Below are 14,984 nucleotides of genomic sequence, written 5' to 3' on the forward strand. Positions count from 1 at the left end.
ACTATTTTACATGTATTGGGGTAGTAACCACTTTTACTGATAAGTATTCTGACACAACTGGGGAATATAGCGGCAACAAGAACACAACACAGATTGTCACTCACGGAACTCTACCGCCAAACCACGATGTCGGTATACTTACTGTTCATTTATTGGTATTATGATGAAATCTTTTTCGAAAATGTTAACGTGTTTTGTCCAGCCTTTCACACGACTGTGCCTCTTCTCTGCAGCAGACAACTTTGGATCGTCTTCAATTGGATGTGGGCGCTTTGAAACTTTAGCAGGTCGCGTTGTTAAGCGTTTGTAGAAAAAAGAGCTAAATACGTGTGTGCGAGCCTGATCTTCTGGAGTCAATGAAGAGAGAGTTAGGAACCTGCAAAAAAACAAAATTTTTACACAGCTTGTCAATTGTAATGAATATGGAACGATCACACTCAGGTAATACAACAACATAGTAAATAGAGAGATACTGTATTCAAAACAACAGTACAATTATGTGTGAGCATGCATACTCTAGAGCTCTGAAGAATGAATCGTCCTACAGCCCACATAGTTCTCAGTATTATTTATGTGCCTCTGGGAAATGGGTTTGTTATGCCTTAGCATTTCAGCTTGTGCACGGAATGCATGTACAGAACCTGTGAATACTATGTTGCAAGACTATCCAATGACTATCCAATGTGATCACGGTAAGAGATGATAGCTATCTGGTTCACATGGCTGTATCTGACCACTCACCTTTGTTCACAGCGTTGACTTAACAGAGTACGTCAATGACTGTACATGTGCCTGTGTCAATAAACCATCACCATCTGCTCTGGGTTCAACGAGTGGCACACACATCACTGCATCAGCTTCCACTGTCCAGAAATCACATACAGCCCACAATGAAATGGGTATGTGAACCCTGACTCAAGTACTGACCAACTAATAACATTGTTTTAACGCAAGTCTAGCTTCAACTTTTACTATACAGATAGCTGTATGGCGTCATGGAGACTGTCGAGTCTGGTTTACACTGGAGCAAACAGCACACTGAGAACTTCGTGTAAACAGTAGACAAACAAGAGCGAACAGCAGTCAGTCATGTTCAATTTGCATTCGCTGGTGCTTATTCATGTTCCGCTGGTTGTCAGTCTTTCAGTAAACCATTCAAGGAAGTTTATGTCCTCTCTGCTTTGACACGTGTAGTACAAAGAAAATTTGTTTGCTGTTTAGTGTATGAACTAAGTCTGTTGATGACTGGTCTCAAGCTCCACTAGCCTCTGCCCCACATCCATCTCCGCTCTCTTCCCCAGTACCCTAACGTCACTCGCCCTGTATTCACACACCCCTCCTCCTTCTCCTCCTACATTTTCTCCACCCCCCCCCCACTCCCTCCTGATCCTCTCCTTTACATCACTTTGCACAGCACCCAACTCCTCCTGCCTGTGGTCAGAATGACCTCTCTGCTGTCATATTCAAATCATGCGTACCTGTTGTGTCTTCCTCCGAACCATTATCCACCTTCCCCAACTCTCTCCCCCCTAAAACCTCTCACCTCCTCTTCCTCGCTAGCCCACTTCAACGCACAACTCCTTGTCATTGTTTAGCAGTAGTGCTGGCACAATGTAGCTGCACAAGCTTGTGATGTGTATTCTATTAGCTGTGGTGAAGGATTTGTTCGAAGACAATGGTCCTAAATACAGTCTCAGGTATATTTTGCACGTAAGTTATAACACAGGTACATATTTTCAAAATGGGATTTTTTTTAGATCCTACTAACAAAGGTGTCATTACAGAAAGCAGCTGTAAGAAATGCAAAATCAACAGGATACCTGCGGAAGTACCTCAGCTAATAAAGGGAAGAATCCAATTAGTTCCACTACTGAATACCTAGTATACTTCATATGACAGGCAGAGAAATATTTGACAACCAAGTGAATCTGACTTGTATGCCAGACTGAGACTTGAGACTGGTCACTTACCTTCTGCAACACTTGTTCTACTGACTGTGCAGTCTATGAATGTTGCACAGACTGACAAGGTTTCAGCCTGTCACTTGTTTCTCTCGTCACATTCAAGTTTCTACTTTATACACTGCTTTAATTGGTCAAAAATTTCCATCACATGCGGGTGATAGGCTAAATATATTCCATCCGAAACTCTACTGTTGTTTATGAGAGGGTTTCATCAAGTAAGCAAGTGTTCATGAAGTACTGCATCTCAAAACTGTGTTCATTAAAATGAGATGGGCAAATAAGACACACTTAGTGGCAAATTGTGGGAGAAATCCACAATAAAGTTAATTCAATTCCAGATTACTTCTTTGATAAGTAATACATTTCAAACTGTATGCAACAATATGCTACTTACTTTAAGTAGAAGTCTATTATTACATCATTCAGAAACTGGTCTTCACCCAAACAAGCATAATCTTCTGTATTTATTGGTATTCCTCCTTTCGCAGGCGGAGGTGGGTAAATTATGATTCTATAGCAAAGAAAAAATGAAACTGTTAGGACGTGAAGACCTTCAAGAGATATTAAAATACACAAAGCTTTAGAACTAATGTAAATATTTTAACTCGTCACAACAGGAGAAAACACTTACGTTTGTATTTCATTCTTTATTCTTACGGAATTTGATGATCCACCACTTGTTTTCTTTATCAGACTTTGAATCTGGAAGCAAAATACAGATCATCATATTGTTGGTGTTTCATTTGAAAACATGTACACTGTAAGATGGTTTAATAAATTTATGTCTGTTCTGTAAATGAAAGGTAAGATCACAAAAATCTGCAATACTGCTGCTTCATACATAAGCAAAAAAGAAAGAAGGTTTATTTGTAAATACTATTAGAATTACTCACTACATAGCCAACACACTTCTACTGTCAACACAAACCTCTCTCGGAGAAGCACGAACTAGAAGTTCGTTCGCTTCCTTGTTATCGAGCTCACTAAGAATACCTTCAAAAATGTTTTTAAGGGCCACTTTGCTCTCTTCCGATATTCTTTCCGGCAGCAACGTAATCCGTCTCTGAGTGTCATCTGCAAAAGGACAAATGATTACTTGAACATGGCAAATGTTCAGCATAACAAACCAAACACAATAAGCAAAACACAAGCTTAAACTAAGAGGTGGAATACCTACTTTATAATGGCAGTCCATTGCCTTGATGGAACATCCTAAGTAAATGACAGAAGTGACAGACAGCACATAACACCTGGATACATGACACTCCTGCTAAAAATGGCAATATTGGGTGATATGTTCATGTGAGCTGCCTTCGAGTGACTATCTCCTGCTACGAGATGGCGACTAGAGTAGATCAGCCATTTCTAAACAACATTTCTCATAAACCATAGAATATTGTGACTTGATAGCAAGGCAACAAATTTAGCTTTATTCAGGAAAATAGGGCGTTAAAGGAAAGCTGTGTAATAAATTTACAAAGAGGAATCTTCATGAAGAATTTTATAAATTATATCAACTATGACATCATAATACACATTCTTTGAATATATGCTATAAGCAGATTCATCAGCCAATAAGAACGAAAAATGACTGCCTAACGTCAGCTCAAAAAAATGAGTGACTCCCACATGAGGGTTCAGAGGTTTAGTGGTAGTGTCTTTGGTTAGTAATCTGAACTGTTGTGGGTGCCGCATTTGAACCCGACTACTATTTACATTTTAAGCGACTCACCTACAATCCTATCACCTGTTCTACATACTAAGTTTTATCCATACTCTTTGCACTGCATCTCAAAGTATATTTTTAAGGTTTTATCAAGTACTTGATTTTTAAGTGAATACGCACCTATCCCAGGGTATCACACACATTAAATTCATAATAAAACTCACTGAACAATCATGAAATTTGACTCATATTTGATTGTAGGGAATGTAATTCATCAGTAATCAATGCTAAGCCAAGTCTTTCAATTAATGCAAATAGTCTGCATAAACAAACACACAAAATTTTTGATAGAAAAAAGAAAAAAGTTAAATGTTTTGCAAAATGCTTTGTCTAAAAGTAAGAAATAAAGTAGATTAGAGAGACATTTGAAGCATCTCATTAGCCGTACAAGATTTCGAACATCATTCAAAGGCATGTCAAATGTTTCTCTAATGTATTTTAATTCTTTTAGACAAACCATTTCACAAAAATTTTGAACTATGGAACAATACACACACACACACACACACACACACACACACACACAAATGGCGCGCGCGCGTTCGCATATGTATGCATTTGCCTACTTCCATAAAAGGCTCATTTTCTGACTGTCTTTTTGTTGAGCCTACCTGCAACTCAGCTTCTCCGCTATATGGTGAGTAGCAACTATCCTTTTCACAAAATATTTGACTGATTTCATTTTCTCTTTTTTTAATTTATTTTATTCAGAAAGCATTATCTTACTAACCCTATTTGCCTTCCTAGTAGCTTAAATTCCCAAAATGATATAAATTTATTACTTTATTCGAAGAAATTCTTTTTGACAGTTATATATCTCACCAATGTCGTTTCATGCACAAAATAGAAGAAGAGATGAACTTTTTGACACTTCATTTACATAGCTAGCAGCAGCTGTTCTTGAAATATTTCAATTTCCCCTCAACTCTCTAAGTATTCCTTAATTACCTCAATAACTTTCCAATAATTCGATATTTATTTGCAAAACTAGACCTCACACTGGTGAATATGATACCCCGCTTGCCCAATTTCCACACTTCATTTTGCTATGAAAATTTGGATATAAACCCACAATGGAATTTAGAGTCAGTCTTGTTTTCACTGCACTCAAACACCGACCAAAACATTTTGAGCGTTAATCATACAACAAAATAAGTTCTCTGTGTGTGCTGTCATTTGTACGAAACCTCATTTCAGTATTTTGAACGGTTTATAAAATATGACAATTTTTACACTCTCACAATTCTCTATAGGCAGGTAATGGAATTGGGTACACTGTGTGCATCCTGCCCGCCGGCCATAAAAACAAGTATCTCGAGGAAGAAGGGAGATATTCTGCCCTCAACTATATATACAATTTTGATATGTTGGATATATTTCATACACAATAATGTATTTCCTAAATAAAACTGTTCTCAACATCTATGCAATGTGATTTACCTCTGCAAACTACTAAAAATGTCATTTACTTAGTTATGTGCAACACAGTAACTATGATGAATAACAAAAAGAAATTCAGTCCTTTTTCTAGTAAAGATATCAAGCTGTAAGATATGAAAGAACCAAATATTTTCATCACATAGTGTCCTTAAAATCGGATGGTAAGTATTTCACATCAGCTGGTATATCTGCTCCAGTGCTGACTGATAAAGACTCACAGCTGTCACTGTCCCTGTCACACAAGCTGCAGTGACAAGATTAAAACGCTTTTGAACTCAAATGTAGCCAGCTGTGGCAGAAGACCGGAACAGGCATGGTTGTCGTCAACCTATTTCACCTCCGTAACTGTATCAGTCATATTGTTTTGTCACCCAGGGCTGTCACACGCTATCACTTCTGTAGCTTATGTAGGACATGGCCTAAAGTGAGTGGCACTTGATTTAAAAGATGAGACATACATCAAGTTTGACCAGATGGCTCAATTAGAAGAACACTGCTTGTGAAAGATAAGGTAGTTGTGCAAATTCAATTGCTGGTTAGAATTAATGTAAGTTTAGGGTATGATGACCAGACACCGAGTCCTTGAGCTGAAGTTCTGGTGGATAACAAGACAATCTAAATCTGGAAGGCTAGACAGGGATTTCTGCCACCATTCTTCCCGATCCCTTAATCACTTCACTTGGAATAGGCTGGTGCAGAAGGAATCATGACGCAAAAATGACCAGTTACATACTACATATTCCCAACACACCATCAGTTGGAGTAACGTCCGATATTATCAGAAAGAAAAGTTTTAGTCTATAATCACAAATTATTTATTTTGCCTACTGGCTACCAGTTTCAGTACACAGTATCATCCCCAGGCCATCCTATCTCCCCAACATTTAATCTTTGACTACACTTGCAATGTTGCATCAGTTTCTTCCTCCACTATGCCTATTACTTTGCTCCTTCCTTTTGCCTTCTTCCCTTCTCCCCTATCCACCTTCCATGACATAACCCATATGATGATATAATAGACAAATGTATAGTATTCAGTTTAGTGTGCCCCCATTGTTTACTAGGTTTTAAATGATTGGCCTAAAGACTTTTTAGAAGATGATAGGGGTATCATCATTTATAGACATACAGCACAGCCTAGCTCAGAACATAACAATCAGATTAAGGAGGCATAATAGAATAACATTCAAAGCTGAGCACATTCGTATGAATTAGCTTGTGGTCCTATGTGGTCTGCCAATAACAAACCGCATCAATGTAGCCTTTCATAACTATCTGTAACCTACAATAAGTGGTTATCACAGAGGCGAGACTGGTCGATGAACTGCAACATGGTGGAAGGCACAATGCCAAGAGCACCAATGTACACATGAACACTGCTTGAATGAACATGGAACTGGAGATGTGGCCAAAGATAGTCAACAGTCTGTTGAGGAGCAATATAAGTCACATTGCGTCACTATTCCATCTGGATGCTCAATTTTGTTTCAATAAAAATAATTTTGGGTTTTTAATATGTAACACTATTATTTTGATACTTACTCAATTAAAATATTAATGGTCAAATTTATTTTTAATAGTGATTCGAATCTTATACAATGGGTAAACGTAAACATGTCTACATGGATTTTCTCTAGTGTCTTATTACAGTAGGGACTGTTTTGTTCACTTTTTTATTATATAGCTTCGTAATTTCATATTTTATGGTGTTTTTAGATATAGTTTACATTGTGACTTTTTTAAGTTGTGAAATATGAAACACTGTACATAGGACACACTTTTAATCACTACAAACCGTAATAGTTTTAGTATTTAACACACTTACTTGGGAAGAAAGTGTCATGACTACGTGCCAGGGATAGGGGATACTTAACAGTTTGCACTGTAACCCACACATTCGCTATCACAGAGAAAAAATATTTTGTAAATTTCTGGAGCAGCATGCAGGGACTAGATGGCAGACTGACAAGACCGCCATGCGCAGCATCAGGAGGTGAGGATCGGAAAAAGAGAGGAGCAGGGAAGGGGAAACAACAGGCAGGTGCACTGGCAGAGGGCAGCATACAATGAGGGTGATGGGACATGGAAAGGGAGAAAGCACTATTACAGACAGCAGAAAGTGTTGGGTGGAGGTGTGGCAACAGTAGAATACCCCAGGTTGATGCCAGAATGGCTCTGGGGATAGAGAATGCATTGCAAGGATAACTGCCATATGCACAGCTCAGGAAGGCTGGTGGTAGTGATGAGCAGGATCCAGATGGCTCGCGTTGTGAAGCAGCCACTGAAATCAAACATGTTATGTTCAGCTGCACTTTGTACCATAGGGTGGCAGGTTGTGAAGCAGCCATTGAAATCAAACATGTTATGTTCAGCTACACTTTGTGCCCTAGGGTGGTCTACTTTGCTCTTGGCACAAATTTAGCAGTGGCTGCTCAGTGATTGCAGCAGAGCTGGTACCCATCAAGGTGGCTTTCAAAAGCAGCTCAGCCATAGATGGGATAGCCTGCGATAGGACTGGAATAGGAAGTGCTGGGTGGGTAGATTGGGCATGTTTTGCACCTGGGTCTTCCACAGGGATATGATCCCAACGGCAAAGGGTTGGACCTGGAAGTGGCACAGGGATGAATTAGGATGCTGTGGTGGTTGAGTGGGTGACAGAAAACCACTTTATGAGGGGTAAGAAGGATCTTGGGTAGGATGTCCCTTGTTTCAGGGTGTGATGATAGATAATCAAAGCCCTGACAAAGGATGTGTCAATGGAACCATCACAGAGGAGAAGGTCAACACCCAAGAAGGTCAGGTGAAGCAGATGGGAGAGAAGACACTGCACCTGACAGTGATGAAGGTGGGACATGTTTGCAATGGGCTCTTAGGTGTGGTGGGAGGATTGGGCATGTGTGGAGAAATGGCATGAGAAATCTGTCTGTGGACTAGGGCCGATAGTGGAGGGGCGGAATAGTGCCTGTCTGTGAATGCCTCAGTGAGACTTTTAGCATACTGGGAAAGGGAGTTTTGACACTGCACATATGTCACCTCAGGTGGCCAGGATGTAAGGGAGGAATTTTTTGGTCTGTAAGGGACAGCTGCTGTTGAAATGCAGGTGGTTCATAGGATGAATGTGGACGGTAGTGTGGGTGGAACCAACAGAGAGGAGAAGGTCAACATCTAGGAAGGTGGCTTGCTGGGCTGAGGACCAGATGAAGCAGATGGGAAAGAAGACAATCATCAGGCTGCCAACCAGTCCCTACATGCCCTGCCAGACAGTACTCCTCTCCCACCCACCCGTATCCTGTTATCCCTCCCCCTTTTACGCCCCACTCCAGAATGCTATTCACATGACACGTCGCATTCCAGTCGGAGCTGCTGCTAGCGGCGGTCGCGCGCGTGTGCGCGTTTTCTTTGCTGAAGGAGGTCAAAAACCTATGAAGTGTAACAGTTGTTTTGTTGGGCCTGTCAGCAACTAAATGGGTCATCTTTATGGTGAGTAGCAATCTACCCTCTTCCTAATGTTGTCGATATTACTGTATACCAACCAATCATGGTTTGCTAGGCAACAAAGCCAGTAATGATAAAATAAAAGCATTTCTTCCAACACAAAAGCAACTGACTGCGGTCATTTCTCATAATCTTTATTAATCAGTGTCATCATTTTCCACATCCATAATAGATAAGACCACATCCATAATAGATGAGACTTTTATGAGTTTTAAAAAAGAAAACTAATTATTACATTAAGTAAGCAGTGGAAAAACGCCTAACAGTAATAAGAATAGAAATGGCAACATCTCAAAACACTTTCAGAAACTAAAATGGCCAGAGAAGAATAAATGAGAGTTCACTTATGACAGTCATAAAGTAATATGATGAATAAATGTGAATAAACCTCTGTGTGCTACTTTAACACAATCAACACACATGACATTTCCAAGTAAAATTAAGTCTGGATATTACATATGTTCAGAAGCACATAGTTAAATCGAAATATTATCTGTTTTGTTTATGTTCAAACTATTTTATGTTCTACTTCCATTTTCAATATAAAGTATTACATTTTAATAGCAACAAAATTTTCATATCTACATATTCAAATTACCTAGACTGTTGGGATCATAATAAGGTCCACGACTAGGTTCCATACTAAGAGTCCGCCTAATACGTTCAGCAGCTAGACGGTTTGTATAGAGGAACAATACTGGCATTCCACGTCCAAAATTTATCAGAACTTTTCGTAGCTCCGACTTTTCCATGGCCACCGTAACAATAGCAGAGTCTGAAACAGAGGATGAAAAATTTTCTATTTCCACATATATTTAGTGTGCTATAGGAAAATACAGTTACTCCTCTTTCCACACTGGTATTCTGATATCATTAACACTATTATGAAATGATGTCATAATGAATGAAAATTTAGTCCCTATAAGAAAAATCAAAATGAGTGGACCCTCTTTGGTATATAAAGTGAAATTGGTTCTGAAAGGAATTTAAGGAGATAGTCTAAAGCATGTCTTCCATTAGTGGCACACCTGTAGGTACATATACATACAACAGATATGACACAATGAAAAAACGGTCTGTCAATATGGCTGGGGATTAAATAATTTCTTCATACTCTGTGTTGACAGAGTGTAATATCACCTAGACACAAAAAAGACACACATTTAGTTCCACTGCTTAAGGAACTACATGTCGTCTAGTGGGCCCCTATTCAACATTTAATCTTATTAGAGAGGAAAGTTTTAGAGAGGAAAGTTGCTACTCACCATATAGCAGAACCGCTAAGTCACGACAGACACAACAAAAAGATTCACACAATTATAGCTTTTGGCCATTAAGGCCTTTGTCAGCAGTACACACACACACACACACACACACACACACACACACACGTCTGCAGTCTCAGACAACTAAAACCATACTGCGAGCAGCAGCACCAGTGCATGATGGGAGTGGCAACTGGTTGGGGGTAAGGAGGAGGCTGGAGTGGGGAGGGAGAGGTATAGTATGATGGGGGTGGGGTGGTGGACAGAGAAGTGCTGCAGGTTAGACGGAGGGCAGGAGAGAAGGTGGTGTGGGGAGGGGTAACTGGCAGAAAGGAGAGAAATATAAAGAAATTAAAAATAGTGGGTGTGGCGGTCAAATGATGGCTGTGTAGTGCTGGAATGGGAACAGAGAGGGGGCTGGACGGATGAGGACAGTAATTAACGAAGGTTGAGGCCAGGAGGGTTACGGGAATGTAGGTTGTACTGCAGGGGAAGTTCCCACCTGCGCAATTCAGAAAAGCTAGTGATGGTGGGAAGGATCTATATGGCATAGGCTGTGAAGCAGTCATTGAGATGAGGGATATCATGTTTGGCAGCGTGTTCAGTAACAGGGTGGTCCACTTCTTTCTTGGCCACAGTTCGTCGGTGGCCATTCATGTGGACAGACAGCTTGTTGGTTGTCATGTCTACATAGAATGCATCATAGTGGTTGCAGCTAAGCTTGTAAATCACATGACTGGTTTCACAGGGAGCCCTGCCTTTGATGGGATAGGTCATGCTAGTGACCGGACTGGAGTAGGTGGTGGTAGGAGGATGTATGGGACAGTTCTTGCATCTTGGTCTATCACAGTGGTATGAGGCATGAGTTAAGGGATTGGGAGCAGAGCTTGTGTAGGGATGGACAAGTATGTTGTGTAGGTTTGGTGGACGGTAGAATACCACTGTAGGAGGGGTGGGAAGGATAGTGGGTGAGACATTTCTCATTTAAGGGCACAACAAAAGGTAACCAAACCCCTGGTGGAGAATGTAATTCAGTTGCTCCAGTCCCAGATGGTACAGAGTTACGAGGGGAATGCTCCTCTGTGGAGGGACTGTAGGAGGTGGTGGGAGACTGGAAACATACGGCACAGGAGATTTGTTTTTGTACAAGGTTGGGAGGATAATTACGATGTGTGAATGCTTCAGTGAGACCCTAGGTATATTTTGAGAGGGACTGCTCGTCACTGCAGATGCGACAACCACGAGTGTCCAGGCTGTACGGAAGGGACTTCTTGGTATGGAATGGGTGGCAGCTGTCGAAGCGGAGGTATTGCTAGTAGGTACTAGGTTTTATATGGATGGAGGTACTGATGTAACCATTTCATGTCAACATCTAGGAAGGTGGCTTGTTGGGTTGAGTAGGACCAGGTCAAGCAAATGGGGAAGAAGTTGTTGAGGTTCTGGAGGAAAGTGGATAGAATGTCCTCACCTTCAATCCAGATAGCAAAAATGTCATCAATGAATCTGAAACAGGTGAGGGGTTTAGGATTCTGGGCTTTTAGGAATGATTCCTCCAGATGGCTCATGAATAGGTTGGCATAGGATGGTGCCATTCGGGTGCCCATAGACGTACCAGGGATTTGTTTGTAGTTAATGCCTTCAAAGGCGAAGTAATTGTGAGTGAGGATATAGTTGTTACATTCCATCCTGGATTTTCCATTGTTCAACACTTAACCTGGTCATTTACTGTAACAGTTTTCAACAAAATAAACTCGGAAGGCAGTGGATAAGCAGTCTGTTCTGTTGGAGAATGTTGTGTGCATAGTTTGACACAATATAAATGGAACTGATGCTGCAAATGAGTACTTACCAGACGTTTTCAATTAGTGGTCTTCATCTTCAAAGTGGGCCCCATTTGAGGATACATGGTTGGTTAGTTGGTCACATTTCACATATCATCTGAACTATTTTTTTATTGAAATGATGTAGGGTGAGTCTGTTTATAGGATATGTATCAGATTAGGTCAGTAGATTGTTACAGGCTGACCATTTACACGTTCCTAAATGGCAACTGGCCTGAATTTAAGTGTGTGTGTGTGTGTGTGTGTGTGTGTGTGTGTGTGTGTGTGTGTGTGTGTGTGCGCGCGCGCGCCGCTCACGTACGTGTGTCCATTTGTTTTTCCCTCCTATATCCGACGAAGGACTCTCTCCGATAGCTTAGTCTACTCTTAAATATATTTTGAATGTGCCTAATTGTCACTCAATGCATCCTCTATTAAAATCATGAGAATACTCGGGCAACTTAAGAAAAGAACTGCGGAAAAATAAAATCCCACTTTCATCTACTTCAGCTCTGATAGTTTAGTGTTAAACTGCTATGGAGCATCTGGTACTACATTTGTAGCTGGCTGTCACATTTTGGATGAGGTAGTTACCACTACATATCATTCTATTGTGTGCAGTTTTGGATACTCAACAACAAAACAAGCACTTTCAGTCTCTCTCTTGTACTATTTATGCAATGATTTTCAAAAAGGATAGCTATACTTATCCAGAGTTTGATATTAAATTTAACAACTCAGAAAGTCAAGAAGAATATGATGTCACCTCATTAGAGACTTAAAGTGACGACATTTCATCAGTTATATAACATGTACTCAAAAGTGGCACGAGATCAATACATCCATTGTGCTTCAGTGAACTCCTCCAGGACTTATGTTCACAGGATACTGTTATGAAATACATGACTACACTTCCCAGCTACATACAAACTAAAAAAATTACTCAAGTTTCAGGATATTTTAGTTAAAGTCCAGTGCACATATATACTCAGAATTATATTACTGGTGATCTTCAAAATTTGTAACTCATTATTTTGAGCTTTAAAAGCTGTTATTATGTGTCTGTATGTAATGTCACTCATTACAGGACGATTTCACTAATAAAAAAGTATTATTTTTTTAACATAATCTAAAAAAAGTTGTGAGGTTAAGGGATTAATGAACATATTTTTCAGTCCTACTCTTGCAGCTCTACTAAAAACTGTGTGTTTTTCAGTAAAAGAAAAAAAGGTCAGCATTTTATATATGTATGCATTCGTTCTTTATGCTCTCTGAAGATTTTCTTTAATTTTTTGTTGCAAGAATACTTCTGCAGTAAACTATGGCCACGGAGTGTATGAAATGCATACTACTGTAAAAATAATTTACCATAATTGATTTTTCATATTTTATTTACTGCTACCGCTTTTGATCAATGGATCATTCTTGAACCATATCAAGTTATAATCATGCTATTACCAGCACATATATCGATAAATATAACTACCACTTGTAAGTGAGATATGTGTATGTGTGTGTGTGTGCGTGTGTGTGTGTTTGTGTGTGTGTGTGTGTGTGTGTGTGTGTGTGTGTGTGTGTGTGTGTGTGTGTTTCTATTTTTGACGCAGGCATTTTGCCTGAAATCTTAAATGTTCACAAGCCTTTTCATTGTGCTTGTGGCTCAATGCCTCTCCTATGTGATGAGTACATATAAATAAGTAATTTTTGGTTGTATTATTTTTTATGTACATCTTGATAATTATTTTTCAAATGTGATCTTTTGTTTCACCGTATTTGTTCATGGTTGTTGCATTATCAATTTATGTGTAATGTGTGAAACAATTTGTGTGTTTGTTGTTAAATTTATATCTTTGATAAAAATCCATTTATATCTTGTGTAAAATTTGGGACTGTGCTTTGTTCTGAATACTCAGTCATTGATAAAACATATACTGATAACTTCAACAAAATATTTATTTCTGAGTTCTGGTAATTTGTTTAAGATTTATTAGGAATATTTGCCAAATGTTTGTAGATTTCTATATCCTCAAAGATGTTCATGTAGCTTCCTTTATATCAGCTCTACAAATAATACCGAGATTAGTACTTATGTCTATTGTAGAGTGTCAATTGTCTCCAAAATGCATTACTAAATGTAGAGAGGTTGCTTTCGCTTTTGTTCATGTATTCTTTATATCTTTTAGTAAATTTTCATCCTGTTTGTCAGACATAGAATACACCACAGTCACTCCATTTAGTTTTGTGCCACAATTCTTATTTGTTGTATTTTTTAGCTTTGTCTGTTCTGTGTGTTATGTTCATTCCAAGTTAATTCTCTGTGCAGAAGCTAATTTAAAATCAGTATTACGAAATGTGTTACTTTTTGAGAAAAATTGCTCGTGTATAGTAGCACCATGAACTTGTCTGTCTACTTTAGTTACTGTTATTTCCACAGTTACATTTGCACATCTGGCTCTAATTTTCTTTCTGTAGATTATATTGATTGTATTAGAATTATAGCCCTTATTTCTGGCTACAGTTTAAATTGTATGCAATTGTGTCTTCATATTTTATGTATTAATGGAAACTCGAGTCACATTATGTAACATAGTGTGAAAACACAATTTTGTGTGTTAGTTGGTGACATGTTGAGTTATATACCATGCAGCCACTTGTGGATGGTTTATGAAGTACGTCAAATTGATGGACACAATTATCAATGGCTATTTTTATGTCTAAGAAGTTCATGATCATTTATATCATATTCAACAGTAAGTTTGATGCTGTTATCATTTGTTGGTGAAATTCAATAATTTTGCCATTAGTTCGATTAAACAAAACGAGGGTATCATCTCCTGAAAACTGGTAATAAGCAGGGACTCAAAAATGTAGCATTTATTTTTGGAAATTTTTTGTTTCTGAATGATTACACATGCAAATTTAAAAGGTTTTCACAATACATGACTGAAGACCAAACCTTAGTGCTTTGAAATAGACTGGGCAATTTGCAGATGTACGCTGTTAAACCATCCATACTGGCATGACATCAGAGCACGGAGTGCACTGATATGTTATGTCTACACATTTTTTATTTTGTAATACATACTTATGCAGATTAACTTTATAAATTGGGCTTCACAAGAGATTTGCAATACCACTAACGAGAAACTGAGTACACTGTCAGTATTTATATGCAAAAAATAAAGCTATTTCCAACTATCTCTGATAAAATAGATATCTCAATACAACAGTATTTACTAGGTAATTTTGTATGTCTGCATCTTGAAGCAGAATT

At 38.9% G+C, this 14,984-nt stretch overlaps 1 protein-coding gene across 1 annotated transcript in view; it reads right to left on the bottom strand.

Moving 5' to 3' along the window:
- The window catches only part of LOC126101384 (sentrin-specific protease 6-like), a 193,981-nt gene that overhangs the window by 79,603 nt on the left and 99,394 nt on the right, over nucleotides 1-14,984 (bottom strand). Inside the window, exons 9-13 of the mRNA XM_049912050.1 lie at nucleotides 9,224-9,400; nucleotides 2,893-3,038; nucleotides 2,596-2,666; nucleotides 2,359-2,475; nucleotides 143-376 (exon numbers count right to left, since the gene is read on the bottom strand). Of these exons, the coding sequence (XP_049768007.1) occupies nucleotides 143-376; nucleotides 2,359-2,475; nucleotides 2,596-2,666; nucleotides 2,893-3,038; nucleotides 9,224-9,400 (745 nt within the window). The remainder of the gene's footprint in view (nucleotides 1-142; nucleotides 377-2,358; nucleotides 2,476-2,595; nucleotides 2,667-2,892; nucleotides 3,039-9,223; nucleotides 9,401-14,984) is intronic.

This window comes from Schistocerca cancellata, chromosome 9, assembly GCF_023864275.1.
Source record: "Schistocerca cancellata isolate TAMUIC-IGC-003103 chromosome 9, iqSchCanc2.1, whole genome shotgun sequence".
In the NCBI taxonomy this organism is placed as follows: domain Eukaryota; kingdom Metazoa; phylum Arthropoda; class Insecta; order Orthoptera; family Acrididae; genus Schistocerca; species Schistocerca cancellata.